The sequence below is a fragment of the Eurypyga helias genome, unplaced genomic scaffold (genome assembly GCF_000690775.1).
Source record: "Eurypyga helias isolate BGI_N326 unplaced genomic scaffold, ASM69077v1 scaffold6098, whole genome shotgun sequence".
In the NCBI taxonomy this organism is placed as follows: Eukaryota; Metazoa; Chordata; class Aves; order Eurypygiformes; family Eurypygidae; genus Eurypyga; species Eurypyga helias.
The window spans coordinates 1-17,922 of NW_010268805.1; the positions used below are offsets into that span (position 1 = coordinate 1).

Here is a 17,922-nt window from a genome sequence, read left to right on the forward strand (position 1 = left end):
TATGTATGTATATGTATATATATATTTTTTTAATCCCCTTGTGTTTCTGCTGAACATCCTTTGCTTTAAAGGCTGCTTCTGTGCCTTCTCATTTTGCTTTTATTTGCTCTTTGGTAGTTTCCCACTTATACATGCAAGCACATGCTTTTGAAAAGGTTGTATGTAAAAACAATAAAAATCAGGCTTTAATTAAACAAACCATAGGAGTTATCCTCTCTTCAGCTTCTAGTAATGGGAGTTTAGGCTTGTTTGAGATGTTTATTGCCCTTCTGGCTGAGAAAGAACCTTCAGGCAGAGCATTATGCTCCAATAAATCCTGCATGCTCCAGCAATTTGGTGATTCATTTACTCCTTTTAAGTAGGTTTGTTTCCATTAATGACTGTTTCATGCCCTGCTGCAAAAAATCCCACGTCAAGAATTATAGGAGCTCCCAAAAGCAGTTAAAAAGGCTTTTGAGTTGGAAGAGAGTAGCAGTAGTATCAGCTCTGCTGTGAGCTCTGAATCTTCATTAGGTAGAATTTTACTTCACTGGAAATTAACTCATTACAAATGAGTAATTTGTAGAGTACTTGCATGGCTGATTACATGTACGTACATGTCTCTTCCCATTAAGTGCTTTGTTATCTCTCGGCCGTCTTCGTGAGCACCTTTTGTAGAGTCGAAGGGGCACACAACCCACACTGGAAAAACTCTTGCTCAGAATTCCTGCAAATAGTTGCTTTGCTTTGCCTGCTGAAATATGCACATACCTTTAGTCTCTTCTTCCCTGCATGCTGCTTGCTTTCTTTCATACACCCTGTCTTCAGCTGCTGCCTTTTCTCTCTTCCTCCAAACAAAGTGAAGTCGGATCATTCCTCCTTTATTACCTTTACTTATTAATGTCTTAATTTTCCACTGTCATGTTGAATGAATCCATTTGCAGCAAAATCTGTGTGCTTTCTCCCTGTGGTTGTAGTGTGTCGAACGGTGCTTGTTTAGCTGCCTTAATTTAGAAAAATGCTCTTTTCCTTTGTGCTGCACTTCAAATTTATTGTAGTGGGCTGCGATACTGCGTGAAAAGACCTGGTAGGATGAGCTGCAATGTATCTTCTATTAGAGAATTTGTATTCCTAAAGTGCTTTCAGGTCTGATTTGCTCATATGACACAGGAATCAAGAGGATCTCGGGGAAAAAAAAAAGTGAGAAATAGGCTGCATATAATGGTGTTTGCTTCCAGGAAGTCTTTCAGAAAGAGCATGCGACCAACACCATGAAGACCTGGGCCCTCCGTGCAGCAGGCTGGCTGGCAATGTTTGTTGGCATCAGCCTAATGACCCGAATCTTTTACACTTTGGGTAAGTATTTTACAGAAAGATAAAATGATTTAGAAATAAAATCATGATCCTAGAAGGTTCTCTCTTGCTCATATATGCAATTAATTAATTAGGAGGTCAGGAGGAATCTGGTTTGAACTCAGATTGGAGTTGATCTGAAAGTCACTGCAGGCAGCTGCAGGTAAACAGGATCCCAGAACTGGATGGTTACTTTTTGAACATTAAAAAAAACCCTAATTGCAAATACCTATTGCCAGTGTCAGAAGTTCTCAGCCCAGCACTTACCAGAATCCAAAGCCGAAGCATAAGCTGGGCTGGTTCTTTCAGATCTTAAGGTGCTGCAATCCAGTTACTTTCTACACTCCTACACAAGTCTTCCTCCCAGCAGGCTGTAACTAGTAGCTGTAGAGTGACATGTCTTTGTGTCTGGTTATTCTACACGACTGTGAACAGACAGCAAAGGAAGTTTTTGTTTATCCTTTTAATGTAGAAAAATGTTGGAATAAAAACTTAGAGAAATGCAGGACAGTGCCTCAGACTGGTACAAACTTCAGACATGGAAGCTGTCATTTGCACTGTAGCTGTGGACTTTTTAAATTATTATATATCCATATACATGCTACTGCAAGATTGATTGTTCCCAGAAATTAATTTTTGTGCTAGCATGCCCTATTGGTTGCCCTAGACTTGTTCCGTAGCGGCAAGGCTGTCAGTCTGCTCTGCCTCTCAGGCCTTGGACAAGACTTCAGGCTTAATTTTGGATTGCTTCCGGTCTGAAGAGATGAGGACACCATTGTCTCAGATGTTTAGCTGTTGCTTAATTATCACACGGCCTTGAGGATACTCTGCTGAAATGCCTTATCCAGTGATCTTGATAAATAATATGAGTCTGTCTTTTGGTTGCAATAGTTAGTTTGCAAATCCTAGAAACGAGTGAGACGTCCTTTTAAACTGGCCTCTTGCCAACTCCTTTATCGCTTGTTTCATTCTTTCTGCAGTGGACTGGTTCCCTGTCGTGCGAGATCTGGTTAACATCGGATTAAAAGCGTTTGCCTTCTGCGTAGCCACTTCGCTCTCGCTCCTGACCATCTCCGTTGGCTGGCTCTTCTACCGCCCCCTCTGGGCTTTGCTGCTCGGGTTGCTGTCTGTAGTTCCAATCGTGATTGCCAAATCCCGCGTTCCGCCGAAGAAGCAGCAGTGAGAAGGAGGTGGTCGGGCTTTCCGCTGAATCCTGGTTAGAAACTTTTCCAGTGCCTTTCTGTCCCGGTTACCACAGCACACTTACAGCATATCACACTTCAGTCGGCACCAAGAGCTGGGGAGGGGGCTTGAGTGTGGTTGTTGGTACACGTTATCCATGAAAAATATGACTATAGGATGCTGTTTGTAGGAAGTCAATGACATCGACTTTGGAGAAAAAGCATTTTGGAGTGTCCATACTCCTAAGTCAGTGAACAGGCAGATCTGTACCTCTGGCCACTTACTGATCCCTGCTCTGGGAGCTGACAAGCCCTCGCTGGCAGCCGGGGCACCTTGTGGGTTACTGAGGAGTGCCAGCTCCGCAACGTGGGCTGTGATTAGATATCCTTAGGCAACACGTGTGCGTACCTGCCTCCCACAAGCCCTCCCTCCGCTGCCCTTGCTTATGTGTCCTCCTGGGTCACGTAGACTTCTGTGGCTGGGGGGTTTTGGAAAGGGTGTGAAGGACACAACTTAGTTGACTTTTACACAATACTTGTATAAAACGTGTGCTTTTGGACTGAGGATTTTTAAAGTAACCTGAACTGAGGAGTAGCCAGGTGCTCTGAGGTAGGGCGGATTTGTCAGAAAGTATTGACTTCCCCCGATTTTTTTTAAGTCTCTCAAGTTGTTCTTGGTGAACCATCCCGAATGGTAGCGTGGGCTCTACTGCTGCATAACTGGTTCAAAATTGTACCTTGGAATTGCACTTGTTTAAGGGGACACTCAGAGGTCACTAACCTCAAAAAATAAAACCCGCTGCCTTGCAATGAAACTTAACTTTTATAACTGAATGTGTACTTAAAACATTGGGGTTGGTTTGCTGTGTATCCTGTTTCTTCCTTGAATTTCACTTAAGGACGATGAACGTATTCCATGAAATGAAATAATGACAACGTTTTTGCCTGATTAGATTCCACAGACTTCAGTTGCAGAATGTTGAGCTTTGTATCATGTTAGGGGAAGGCGCTGTAGTGCTGTGATGGCTCACGTTCACATATCTCTGCTGTAGGCAGCGCGTGAGATCAGAGACCAGCCCCTAGTTACAGTCTGTGCCCTCCCCACGCTACACTGGGTGGTTGGTGTTTTGTCTGTAAATATGCATAATTCAGTACAAAAAGAATGTCTTTATGCAATCCAGCTATGACGATCAGGAGAAACGTGTTCCCTGTACCAAAAGACCTTAACTCGAACGTACACAACAGGAAATATTTGTTACAAATGGTGTTGAAATGGAGAACTGAGCTAGAAATGCTTTGAGGAGTAGCAATTACTTACTTACCTTAATTCTTTTCATTTGTCTGGCATTTGAGTGTTGTCCCCTCCGTCCCACGGCTCGGTTCTGCAGGTACAAGTGGTAGTGGGGAGTGAAAGGTTGCAGGGAGCATGGGCGGTCTCACGCACGCGCCGAGGTGTGTTAGCCGTACCACAGTATTGCGGTCTTCCTGCTCCTCCCTGACACCACCTTTTGCTCCATCCATTAAAACTGCACTCCGCAGCGGGAGGACAGGTGTTGCCCTGCTGTTCCACCAGCCAGGCAACCAGCATTACCTTATTAGCCATGAAGATAGTTTTCTACGGAAGTGCTCAGCTCCTGTGTATTTAATAAAGTGCAGTTTTGCAAAGGTTGGTCTGTAGGCTTCCTTTTTGCTAAGTATGGCACGTTTCACCTGCAGGAACGGTGTCCAGGTACGTGGAGGATTAGTCTGTAGCTTCCACGTGAACTGGTTTCCTGGTGGTTGAGATAAGCATGCGGTTGGGATTTGTGTAGCCGGCGAGTATTTCCCCATGTGGGGAAGCAAGTTCGCGGTCACAGCATGGCCGCTCCCTGTCTGTGTAATCCCACATGATGTAGGGCTGACTCCAGCCTGCCGCGGCTTTGCTCCCCATCACCGACTCCTTAAGGAGTTGTTGCTTCCTCGCCTCTGTGAGACTGCTTGAAGGATACAATGGTTCAACCCCACTGGATGCAGCACCTTGTATTTTAGAGACTGGGGGGTTAACCTGGGCATTCAACACCTTCAGATATTGCGGTGTGACACTGTGCTGGCTTCAGTCAGGAAAGAGTTAACTCTTTACCGTGGCTGCTAGGAAGCTGTTCCTGGATGCAGGGAGCAGCACTAATAAGTTCTCAGCTGGCACTGGGCAATGCCTGCACCAGATTCAAGGTCTTTCTCCGCTTCTGACCCTGCAGCTGCATTCCCAGCTCTCGCTGTCTCGCTACAGACAGTGCAGGGGACACACAGTTCAGGCAGCTGACCCCAACTGACCAAGGGAGTATTTCATGCCATAGTACGTCATGCTGGGGGCAGAGGCGAGGAGGGGGTCCGGTCGCCATTACTATCTCTCCCTGACTCTCTTGTTCGCTCCTGTACGCCTGCTAATCCTCACCGTGACTCCTGCGTTAGCTGCTTTGCTAACTCCTGTGCTGGCTCGTTCGTGAGGGAGTTGGTGGGTTTGTTTAGCTTTCCCGGGCTGCTATCGCTGACAGGGTTCGCTTGGAATCTGCTGTGGTAGTGCTTGGGCTGCGGCCCTTGGGCTGCAGCTCTCGAGCTCTCTGGTTCTGATTCTCCCTGCTTGCTATCTGTTCTGCATGGGTCAGTGAGTGGTGAGGGATTGTATCATATTGTATCATATGTTTTATTTTCTATTGTTTTAATTCTTTTAGTAGTATTTGTATATATTTAGATTTAATTAGTAAATAGCTCTTATCTCAATTTTACAAGCTTCCTTGTTTCTCTTACCTCCGATTCTCCCCCTCTGCTAGAGGAGGGGAGGGGGATTTGTGAGAGCGGCTTCGTGGTATTTTGCTAGCCGGAGCTAAACCACGACAGATATGCCCATGGCCGTGTGTGCACAGGAATGGTGCAGATCAGACTTTCACAGCCAAGGACTCGCGTTTCCCAGGACAGGCGAGCGGGCCAACCCGCTTTTGCTGCATGTACGCAAACATTTCTATAGAAGCAACCGAAGCAGTACTGCTGCTTCCTTACCAAAACCTGAGCTGGCAGCCATCCCCCCTTTCTGCTTTGGTCTCCCTTAGGGCATATTTACTCTTCCATCCCTGCCGGCTTAGCTCACGAGAGCTCTCCCTGCTGCCTGTCGCTCACCCCTAGCCTTGTGGCGGCCTGTCCAAGCATCCCGTCGGCAGTACAGCATCACTTTGGTACAGCTGCTGCCAGCTCCTTCCCAAGCAGATGGAAAATTGCCAACACCATCTGACGCTCATCCTGGGGAGCATCCTGCGTACCGGTATGATGGCTAACCCACAGGGTAAGACGTTCTCGGTCTTGTGCCCATGCCTTACGCACAGCTCATGCCTATCCCCAACCCACAGCTTCAGTTGCCTAATTATTTATTTATTTATAACTCGGTAGCAAAACCCAAGAACTCTGCCCCAAGAGCCCTGACGTGTAGCCAGCTGACAAGCAGGCAGCCCGGGGATACCCAGGGACACAAGCGGGGACTCGTGGAAATGCCACAGTGCGTTCTTACCCTTGCGCCAGAGTCCTGCCCGGGAAGCAGCTGCTGCCAGCTGGCCGGAGGGGAGGTGTAAGGACAACGTTACCCTTCTCCCGTACTTTATTTATTTTGTTCTCCAAATACAGTACAAAAATACATTTTTTCTTGAACATAATTAAGCCATTTTCTTGCATTTCACTCTTTAGTGACAATGTCCAGCAGCAACTCAACTGCATTCCCCTCCCTTTCTGAAGGGACAGTGTCAGTGTAATTTAGTTATAAAAATACTGCAGAAGATCAGCATTTCTAGTACAAAACTGCAGGAAAAGCTTGTGTAGATTTAATGTTCCCTTCGTAACAATTCTTCAGCGCTCAGGTACTGGGTAAGGTTTACAAGAGCTGGTGGCAGTGTATTACGGTTCTGACGATGACGCACAGCCAGTTTTACATGTTTTGCTCCAGAACATACCCCCATGGTCTTGATAAAACTAAACCAAGGATGTATATGTTCACACTGTTTCAGAAAACATATCTAACCTCAAGGTTCAAAGGGCAGGGCTCCTCCCTCCTGATGCATCACATTTCTGAAAGTGAAGGGAGATGGTTGGCTGAAAAGCCAATGGAGTTTTTGCAGAAGGCAGGTGTTCTTTGGGAAGTAAATTTTCCCACTCCTCCAAAGCTCAATCGCATGCTTCTTTACAGCACCAAGGAAGGATTTTCCCTTCTGTGATGACAAGAGAGGAAGACCAGAACTCTACCTCACCACCGCTCTGGATGAGGGCACTGGTAGTCCTGCAGCCAGCTCAGCGCAGGCTGTTCAACAGCAGCTGCACGCGCTAGGACCGGGCAAGCAGGAAGAAACGAGAAGGAGAAAAATGGGAAAAGATGGGACTAATGAACAGAATGCCTTGGAAACAGAATTGTCAGTGCTGAGTGACAGAACAGAAAACCCCAACAGCACAAAGTGACCTTCTCAGAAGCTACAACTGCACACCTGCTTCTCCCAAGTCCGAGGGTAAACGGAGGAACCTATGACAGCAAAGGAAACTCTTGATACTGAATTAGGTTGGTGCCCGACAGCCCGGAAACTCAGTGCACAGGAAGAAAAGTCCATAACTGACAGAGGGTACTTCTGCTGTGACTGTAGTTCTTGCACCTGGAAACGGCAAAGAAACGCTTGTTCTTATCACAGTTTCTCAAAAGGGAACAACTGTGCTGCCTCTCCTTTCTTTTCTCGCTTGCTCTTCCTGGCTGTCCTCTCTTCTTTGTTCTTCTCTGACTGGCGATTCTGGGGCCAATAAACGGCCACATTCCCCACTGCAGCCTCTGCACTCGGACCTCCTTCTTCATCAGAAGAGAATCCAGCTCCTTTTTCTGTCTCCGGTGCTGACAGCTCTGTCTGGAAAAAACAGGCGTGAAAACTGAAAGGGGCTCTAGGAACCACTCATACCTACCCCTTCATGAGGGGCTGTTCTTCTGTCACAGTGACGCTTCAAGGCACTACAGAGGCTGGTTGCTCTGGCTGGGGCTCCTCAGCCAAAGCAGTGCGTTCCCATTCCTGGATGTCAAACATCCTTTCATCACAAGCAAAATACTTTTGATGATGGAAGAATAAAAGTAAACCTGCTTTAAAAAGGTCAGGCTTTTCACCTCTCCCAGTGGGGAAAAGATGAAGAATGGAAACGGCTGACTTCAAAAAGCAGCCCACTCTCACCCTGTTAGCTACCTGGTCGGCTTGGAGGAATAAATCTAGGAAGGGGGTATGTCAAAACAGAAACTAATACCAAAACCTGATGCTTTGGGAACACACTCATCTCTTGTTAAAGAATAATGAATCTTTCATAGACACAACCACTTTGAATTTCTGGTGTAGTTTAGTTTTTTTTCCCAGCTGCCAGTCACACGCCAACGACAGGAAAGAAGAAGATTTTTGAGCAGCTGCCCTCTGGAAGTCCTACACTTTACAGCTGGAAACACGACACGTGGGAGATTGTGGAAAAAGTAGAGAAGTATCCTGAAGAAGAAATCCCCAATAGAAATGCAGAAGACCTTGGTGGAGTAGCGTTGCTTCAGTCTCTCTCTGATAAGAAGTCCTTTCGCCAGCAGCTTCCAATTCCCCAGAGCTCTTTTCTCACGTTTCTGTGTAGGATTGTTATTGAAAAGAGAAAAATTTATTACTGTAAGTTTCAATGTATGTCCCCGGAAAACGCAAGTTTGAAGGTTTTAAACTGCCATTAAAAAGAAACATGCCAACTTAAATGTGTCACATCCAAAGATTATAGGCCACTTGGGTTCTCAGGAGTAAAATGTGTTGGTGGCCAGTCACCTGCTAAACGTATGAATTACTGTCACTTCCCAGTGGGCACCCCGACTGGATAAGTTACACCAAAACCACCTCCACAGCTTTCACCTCATACATGTATCCCGCAGTTTTGTTTCCCAGCTGCCATGGAAAAATATTCCAGAGTATGCGCCAGTTCAGATACTGCTACACGCTTGGATTGCATCCCACTGCAGTCCAGACAGCAAGCCCACGATGGGGCATTTGGGGGATGCAACTCGCCCTTTGCGGTCACAGAGCTCTGTGCTGCTCACCCCTTGTTTGACTGTCCACAGGTTACCTGAAATCTACTTAATAAACGGAACAATAAGGAAGCTGCAGAAGGAATTCTCACCTCCTTCTCCTTCTTTTCCATTTCTGCTTGTTCGTTCTCCCAGGCAGCAATGAGGACCTCTTTATACTCCTCACAGACAACGTAGCCATCGGTACTAGGAAGGAGAACACAATCCCCTGTCAGCTACTAGAAGAAAAAAGAAAGGGAGCAAATTCCTGCACAAAAGCTCCGAGCGCTGACAGAACTGTCTGTCTCACAGGAGCGAAGCGTGTAACTCATCACGTGTACGCCTTAACGCAGAGTACACAACGTCTGCAGGACACCAGAATCTGCCAGCTGCCACGAAACAGCCTCACGTACACTGGGTGCGAGTAGCCACCATGAAAATCAAATCCAGTGATGGCTTGAGCACAGTCGATGTCCAACTTGCGCGCCAATCTGTTCAGGTTGGGGAGTCTCAGCTGCACGCAGCCAACGGGTAACATGGATGGCAGGAAGAGATAGACGTTTCCGTATTCATTCCGAGGAACCTGTTATTGCAAAATCAAAGAGAAATGGTGAGGCTCCTGCTCTCTGAGAGATGAAAATCTCTCCTGCAGCTCGGGGACTCTCCCTTCCTTCCGACCAGCTACACTCCGTTCCAGTATTCAATTCATACCCACAGGACAAGGCACGAGCCCAGACTGCAGCTGCGTTATCGCCTAGCTACGTTCTCTGCCCGGGCCTTCTTACTCAGGCTGTAACGCAGAGAATTAGCAAAACAGATATGGGCTGGGCAAATCAGATCAACGAAGCGATGAAGTTAGCAGTCTGCACTGCCAGCACCCATTACTTGTGCTCGGGAAAGGAAGGTCTCCATGAAGTTTTGACCGTTTCCTCCAGTTACCTCAGAACTCTTAACCCCGAATCCAGGCGTTACTGACGCATCTCACCTCTGAAACATGCAACTTGTGGAAAAGCAAAGCCCGCAGCTTCATACAAAACACCAAGCCCCTGCTTTCCTAGCTACCTTTCCGTCCACTGCTATGGGTGGCTGATACTCCTCTGTCTGCCAGCGACCAAACAGTGCCAGGTCCTCCCTGTCCTGGTTTGCCGGCTCTGCAAGGCGCGCCTTCCTCGCCTGGTTGGAAAATCCTTTCACCATCTGTGCAAATACAATGACCAAGTCTGTAACACCACAGCAAGCTGCCAGGGATTTCAGCCTTCCCAAGGACATCAGGCTCTGGGAGAGAAGAGACGTCTGTTTCCTAATTCTAGTGCCCACTGCTTACAAATAACAACCCGTAGCACCTGTATGCAACAGGGACCCAGATCCTGCAGTTTGTGTAAGACACCAGGATGCCTCTGAAGCAGAGGAAAGGGTGCAGTCCTGCTAGGTGCCGCTGGGGTGGGAAGAACAGACAGCTGGGCTTGGACTAGTATGACAGGCACAGTAGGTGGACAGATTGATAACGCACCTACCACAAACCATGCAAGCAAGCGAGAAATTTGCATCTGCTGACGGAGAGAAGGCAGAAACCAAACCAGAACTGAGCCTGAACTGGAGGGGGCAGAGGTGTCGCACAGTCAAACCCTCTTACCTTGTAAGGCACTTCTCCAATCCTCACCACTCGAGCCTGCTTTAGCCATGTGTCCTTGGAGTGCAGCGTGTGCACACAGTCTCTAAGAAGGACCACAAGGAAGCAACCGTAAGAGTTCTGAAGTGTCTCCATAAAAGGCTTCCAAACTGTAACTCACACACTAGGAATGGTAAAAAAGCTGTATCCAAGTGATACGCAAATGCTGCCTGAGCAACTGAACGCCTCACCCTGACACTGCAGGTGGTCTGAGACCAGTGCTGATACCATCATGGTCCTTACACCAATCAGCTCTTAGACTGGTTCCGAAGATCACAGTTGTGCCACTCACCGGGAGTAGACAGGCTCTCCCCGGCAGTACCCTAGGATAGCAGCTGATTCAGGATAGATCGCCTGATACTTCAAGAGGTGCCTCTTCAGTGCGTAAAGAGGGTGGTTTTTGTACTCTCCAATTGCTGTTGGTAGAGGTTGATCTTGAAGCTTCACTTGAAACTGGGAACGGTACAAAGAAGAGTTATTTCTTGCACTACCCTTTGTAAGAAAATGATTTCAGTACGGATCAAAGGAAACAACATCAGAAGCTTAATCAGATCAGCCAACAGACCAAAGCATTCCTGTTGCAAACAGATACTTAGATGCATACCCACAGCTACATATTCTAAAGACTGTCCCTGAGAAGGGTGATGCTAACTTGCACAGACACCACATCCCTAAATTTCCCACATGGGCTGCTCAGTACTTTTGCTATTCAGATTTCTCTGAGCAGCCTCCATTTGATATTATTTAACCTAACACTGTATATTCCCTTTAAAACATGCTCAATCTCGACATTTCAAGCTCAAATCCAAACTTCCTTCCTCATGGAAAGATGCCTAATGATTTTTGCCTGAATGAGAATCCAAGGCCTGGACTAAATGTCCTGAATAACCTCATGCCATTTACCTCATTTTCCTCCTTCTTGTCTCTTTCCACATAGGGACTTTTATACGGCTGCAGCGTGTCTTCCCACCACTCAGGCTCCACACGGCTCTTCCTTGTTGCGGTCATCCACGCTGGGTCGTACCTTTGCGTCACATCCCTGACACTCCCGTCATTGTCAAATCCCACAATGTAGGAAAGTGGCTTTGTGGCATATGTGAAGCACAGCTGGGGCTGGCCAACACTGGCATGAACACAGTCTACACACACCCACTTGTCCTCACGTTCCAGGAAGACCTCCAGCCAATGGTCTGTGCCCGTTACTTTCCTTACCTCCTGCTCTCCATCATCCTCATCACTAGAAATTATTTTGTTTCTCTTTTTCTGTGCATGAGGCAAGGCTGCAGCGGTACTTTTTGCTGGCCTAGGCCCAGCTCCATATGAATTTTTGGATAGCTTTGATTCTGAAGTGTCAGTTTTGGGGCTTTTTATAGCCGTTAGCTTTGACTTCTGGGAGACCAGTGAGCTCCTCCGCCTTTTAGAGCCAGTTTCAAATTCCTCATCGGAGAGATCACTCTCCTCTGAGACCTCAAAGTCCGAAACACTGCCCTCATCACTTCCACTCTCTTCTTTGTAACACACTTTAGAGGCCACTCGTCTCCGGCGATCATTCTTAGGCCTGACTGGCACATCTTTTTCTGCTAAACTGCTCTCCTCGTTGCTAGATTCCTTCTGTTCCTGGCTGCCTGCAGTCAGCTTTGACTTGCGTGTCCTTTTGGTCTGAGCAGTTTTGCGTTTCTTTGGCTCCTTGTTGTCTTCTTTGCTCTCTGAGGATTTTTCATCCTGTTTGGCTTTTCCGCAGGGGCTTTTCTTTGCGACAGCTTTGGGTGTTGTGGCAGAGCTCTCCTGCCCTGCAGAGGTACTGCTAAGAGACTGCCTCTTGGATGAGCTTTTTCCCTGCAAAGAAAGAGGCTAGGTCACTTTTTTTACCATGGCTACGAGTAAGTTAATAAAGAAGACTGAAATCGGTGCAAAGTGCATGCAGACCAAAGGTTGGCATGGCCAATCCACATGTCTTGGGAACCTGAATGCTACAGGCAAATGACCAGAGAGAGGTGTACTCGAGCAGCTCGTGTTTGCTGTCTGAGTTTTAAAGAAATTAAAAACCACTGAAGCGTAAGTCTTTGCTGAGACACACAAAAAGGGTGGTTATGTTAAAGCAGGAACCTAAAGATTAAAGGTTTGCACCTTCTGCACTACAGACAGAAGACACTCATCACCCTGGTTCATGCAGTAAGCGAATCACTTCAGGCTGCAACAGCCAGCAAGTTTTTTCAATCCCACTCTCTAAACCAGTGACCTATTCCTTATTCCATGTGCCAAACAAAACCTACCTTTGGTCTTACCTCCTTGAGAGGTATAGGCTGAAAAGACAGCACGAGGCGACACAGCAGCTGTAACGCTCGCAGAAGAATTAAAAATATCTGCGAAAGAAAAAAGAAAGCGTTTTTAACCTTTTCTTAAGGTTTATGAAAAAGAACCTTAAAACTCTCACAACCTGGCACCTGTCACAAATAATTGTCATTCCTACCCTTTACCCAGTGCTGTACCCACTGGCGCAGAGGTGTAGTTAGCCCAGCTGTTACAGTATTAAAGCACCACACAGTCTTCTCTGGCTCTAATTTATGGTTCCACAGTGACAGGGGTACTGCTGCTCACCCACAAATAAACAACTAATGCCTAAAGAAGCTAAATGACCCATCCTGCTGGATCAGAACCAATAAATAACCCAAATACCATCCACCCTTTCAGTCTCTCAGTCATGAGGGAAACAGAGTAAGACAACTCTAAATCCTGCATCCCAAAGCCAACCACATACCATCAGAAGCACCAGCCTGGCAGAGAATGTCACTGCAGCCACCGTGTGGCTAACAGCTGGGACCTGCAACGGCCTTCCTGCATGGGACTCAACTGAAGCTGCCTGAGCAAGGCCTGCTTTGTCTTTTCCTCCCGTCCAGAAAGTGAGATCTCTGCATTTCCACAGCAAGGATGCTCAGCCACCCCAGTGACTGCTTCCTGCTCGGCAGCGGAGAAGCTGCAACATCCCACTTTACCAGCAACAGGGCAGAGCTGCAAGCCAGGCACCTGCAAAGCAGCAGCTTGCTTCTGCTGTTTCAAATGTCCCTTGTCAATCTGATCTCCTGTGTTTCCTCCTCCCTCAACTGTTTTACCAAAATCTCTGTGTGGCTGGAAGCAACTGACTCCACTTCTTCCCTTAATCCAATCCCACCACAAAATGGCTGGAGAGTTGAAGTCCTTCTGAAGCCTTGTTCTCAGGCTGCTCTAAATCAAAGCTCAATACCTTTGGCCTTCAGTGGTGACTCACAGTAAAAAACTACCAACTTTCTAACTCAGTGATCTGTAAAGAGTTTCCCTGGCTGCAAGTAAGACCTAAAAATTCCTCATTCAACCTAGTATTTAAGAAAAAACCTACTGAGGTGGTTTTCTTTGATCCATACTTGCACAGGTAGGAAGAAGCAGCTCTGGACACTATAGATAAAGCCATCCACAGCAACACATGGAGTGCACAGGGACACCAACCAGAACTGAAGGCTCCAGTTAGGCCCAATTCAAACTAAAGAATTCAATCACAGAAGGACTTTGGATAAAAATACAATGAAAAGCAAAAGCCACAGATTCACCTAAGGCACCAATGTGCTTTCTGCACAATCCATCCTTCAAACACCACTTTGTGTATGACCTGACAGCACTTCAGCAATGCAAACTCAGCAACCAACCCTGCACTTCCCAGTCACTCACATGAACCAACTCTTCCTCATCTCGCACAGAATAGATGGCAAAGCGCCGCTCCAAGGTCGACTGAAGGGGCTCTCCTTTTTCAGTGGAAAGCTCACCATTGACAGTGAAGGTTCCAACAAACCTGAAATACAAGACACCTACTTACTGTCTAGTGTTTGTGACAGTATTCTTAAACTTAATAGTTCATCCTTTCTTTCTGTAAAAAGGACAGACTCTCACCCTTGTATTTAAAATCAGAAAAATCATCTGAAACTGGTAATTACATTTATACCTCTCCCTCAACCCTGGCTCTACATTCTATGTGACAGCGTGATAGGAGAGAGAGTTTTACCATTTCACCAAGTTGGAAAGGTAGAGAAGGTCCACTTGGCTTGCGGGCACTTTCGTGAAGTGGGTGGGGATGATGGACAGACCAATGGCATGAAGATCTGGCTGGCTGCAGATCCTGTTCCTATAGAAACCATTTGCTAATAAACACAAGAGATGAACCTGAGAGAAAAAAGTTTCTATAGTGAGTTTACAAGAGATTTTCTTGGCTGGAACTGCTGTCCATGGTAAAGACGAGGAAGGCTTTACTGCTCCTGTTAACAGAGACAGGCACCAATGAAGCCTCCCAAGCATACATATGGCAGACACAGGGCTCTCTTCAGATCACCATCAGAAGACAGTAAAATCTCCAAGTCACTGTCAGTGCCTCCAGCTCTACGACTGACACTTTAACCCCGACAGAACGAGCAGATACACACGCAGTGGAGAAACACACACCCTACTCACATCTGCTTTGATTTAGAATTTTATGAATGCAGTCACTGATGTTTCTAACTTACAGTTTAGCACAAGTCTAATAAGCATTTGTTAGAACTACAGCCTTTTAATTTTTTCACTTCTAGCCGTCGCCTCACATTATTTGATCAACATTAGTTTCTTCTTAATTACAAATCAGTTCAGACATCTTTATGCTCAATTTTTTCTCTGCCAGGTTTCGCTATGACCAATACCTTATGTTTGTCCTCGTGAACCTCCTTGCTGAAACGTTTTATCATCCTCCGAAGATATATCTCAAACTCAGCTTTCCTTTTTTCTCTGTGTAAGATTACAAAAAGAAATGGATGTTGTGGGTTTTCCTTGGATCTGCCTTTCTAGATTCCTGAACTGCATCAGTTCACAAAGAGAATACATCCCAGAGAATCTTCTGGGCACACTTAGCAAAAGTTTAGTTACTGGCTATGGGAACGGGCATGCAGGCTGCATATGACCTACTGAGGGCTTGGGTATATTCAGATGGCCCAAATGCCACCCACATGCCTACAGTTTCCTACCAGACAGCTTTGGACAGCTTCATACTAAACTTATAATTCACTGTCTTGTCTTTAATCCCTGCCAGCAATCAAGAACCACCCAGCTGCTCGCTCACCTCTGCTTTCCTCCAGTGGAGGAGAATCAGAGGAAAAGACAAGGAAACTGGTGGGCTGAGCAAGAACAATTTAATAACTGAATATAAACAAATAAAGTAGTTATACTACTAATAATGATACCAATATTATTAACAAAACTAATAATGCTAGTATTACTACTACTAATATGTAATGAAAATAATACTACCAGCCAGTCCTGAGTAGTCAGAGCCAGAGATGGTGAGCCCAAGAACCAGACCAAGCCCAAGACAGAGATCACACCAGAGCCAGAGCGAGCCCCACCAAGTGAGAGAGCGAACAAGAGAGCCAACCAACATGGCCCCCAGCCCACCCCCATATACTAAGCATGATGCTTTATGGAATAAAATATCCCCTTGGCCACTCCGGGACAGCTGTCCTGACTGTGTCCCCTCCCAGCTTCCTGTAGCTTCCTGTTGAAGTTGGGAACACATGTGCAGCACCAGAAACTGAAAAAGTCCTTGACTTGGTACAGACGTTCCTCAGCAACAACTGAAAACACCAGTGTTATGATACTCTTCTCAGCACAAATCCAAAACACAGTTTCATAGTAGCTACTGTGAAGTAAATGAACTCTGTCCCAACCAAGACCAGCACGTCTGAACTGTCTGACTTTGATATTACTGCTAGCATGCCATTAACATTTCTGGAAAACTGGTTTTCTCTTCATTGATCAAGTCTTTTAACTTTGAGGCAACAGATATTCTGGTTCTTTGTTACAAAGGGCTGGCCTGGGACAGTGCCCACCCTGGGACAGCATGAGGTACCACTGAGCCTCCAGCTGCCACAAAAAGCAAGCCTTCTATGGCATAATGCTCCCAGATGCCGAGAGCATTTGACCCACTGAATCACTCCACAGGTATGGGCACACATGGGATCCCACCTGAGCCGCTAAGGTATTGACAGAGAAACAGTGCCATCACCCACAGCTCTCCTTGGAGAGCGCTACTGCTGCCCCTGGTTTGGAAACGTAGATATTAAAGCACAATGAAGTTACACGCTTGATTCTCAAGAAAGCTGAAAAAGCATCATTCCCACCAACTTCCACTAACGATTTCTGGTAAATTTGTCAATGCGTATTCTCCACCCCATAACCTGCATCAATTCAACTTAGCTGTCTGCACAAACTGGGGATTTCCACCCAGAACAGAGCAGGTCAGTGACAGTCACATGACAACGTTATTTTTAACTTCATCCTTCAGTGGCCTTCCACTGTCTTCCCTCTTCTTACCTCCTCTGTCTTTTCTTCACCTGCTCTGGGGTTTCAATCTCTATCTCGACAGAATTGCTTGGCAGCACCACAGCTGGAAGAACAGCAGCTTCTCCCATCTTGTCTGTGGCGGGCTCCTGGAGTTCTGGAAAAATAAAATATTACTAAATGGTAAGAAAACATGGAATAGATGCCCCAGGGAGGTTTGACAATGGGATAAGAACCTACCTATTCCTTCTCAAGTGTTCAAACAACCCACAAACAGAACATCCCCAGTAATTACCAGCTCTGATCTTCCGTAATACCACGTGTGCTCAGTTATTTCAAGTAACTATGGGATGCCAATCACCTGCTGTTGAGGAATCAACTCAGCAGTCTAGTGGCAAGTGACTGCCAGAAGAAAACTCAATCAGGAGAAAGGCGAAGGAAGCAGATGGGACTTGAAAGGTACTTGGAGAGTAGCAAAAAAAAAACCTGACAGCTGTTCACTTTAGATGGCAGCAGCAAAACATAAAGGTTATGAACACCGTGATTCTTATCACAGTTTGCTGACAGCCTCCTGATCAAACAGCTCAGCTGGTTTCAGCTCCACTCTTCTCTACTAGGAAGTCACAGTTTTGAATCTTCAAACCGACTCAGGTACTCAATAACAGACAACACAAACAGCTGAAAAAATGCTTTCTGCAGGGTAGCATAATTTTAACATAAGCCAACAGTCAAATTCGAGGCACTACCATCAGATCAGTAGCTGTCTGCATTTTTCTACTTTGGAACCATTCTGAAACCACTGTGAGATATGAGCTTTTAAAGATACAGATATGCACATGGAGCATACTTTAGGTATACAGAGTACATACATTTACCTGAATCCACATGAGAAATGGTTAAAAAAACAAATAACAAGAAAAAAAGTTGTAAGAATCTTTACTCCTTAAAACTAATAAACATGCAATTGTTACCTTCCACATCCTCCCATTCTTCTTCACTCTCATCATCATCAGTATTGTCTTCATCCACCTCCTTTTTAATGGGAGATTCTCTCTTCAACTTCATTTCGTTCTGAAAGGACTTCAGCGACTCTCTGTTAAAATTATCATAATGGCTTTAGCATCAGGACAAGTAGGTGCTTACTTATTTAAGAAAACTAGAGAATGAATACACTAAAAATAGGAAAATAAATGAAGCATGACCTCTTCACCAGTCACAACAGACTGAGAACTAAACCACAGATACCTTCTCTGCAAAGCAAACAGTCTTTGCCATAAATAACCATGGGCTCAATGAAGCAGCTTTTTCAGTTCAAACTTAGGTCCTGATTTGGCAAGGACGGTTAG

General features: G+C 46.0%; 2 protein-coding genes across 2 annotated transcripts; one reads left to right on the top strand and one right to left on the bottom strand.

The window, feature by feature from the left end:
- The first annotated feature begins 1,244 nt into the window (after positions 1-1,244).
- Positions 1,245-2,582, top strand: LOC104514238 (transmembrane protein 43-like). Its single transcript, XM_010157856.1, has 2 exons — positions 1,245-1,335; positions 2,313-2,582. Exons 1-2 carry the CDS (start codon positions 1,251-1,253, stop codon positions 2,513-2,515), a joined length of 288 nt encoding a protein of 95 aa, XP_010156158.1. The 5' UTR covers positions 1,245-1,250; the 3' UTR covers positions 2,516-2,582.
- A 4,619-nt stretch (positions 2,583-7,201) lies between these two features.
- On the bottom strand, positions 7,202-17,641 carry XPC (xeroderma pigmentosum, complementation group C). Its single transcript, XM_010157857.1, has 14 exons — positions 17,548-17,641; positions 16,610-16,733; positions 14,944-15,028; positions 14,277-14,434; positions 13,946-14,066; positions 12,520-12,609; positions 11,150-12,082; positions 10,539-10,699; positions 10,211-10,292; positions 9,640-9,774; positions 8,991-9,160; positions 8,691-8,784; positions 8,065-8,154; positions 7,202-7,414 (listed from the first exon to the last, which is right to left on the bottom strand). The coding sequence occupies exons 1-14, from the start codon at positions 17,639-17,641 to the stop codon at positions 7,202-7,204; spliced, it is 2,550 nt and encodes an 849-aa protein (XP_010156159.1).
- Between the last annotated feature and the right edge of the window lie 281 nt (positions 17,642-17,922).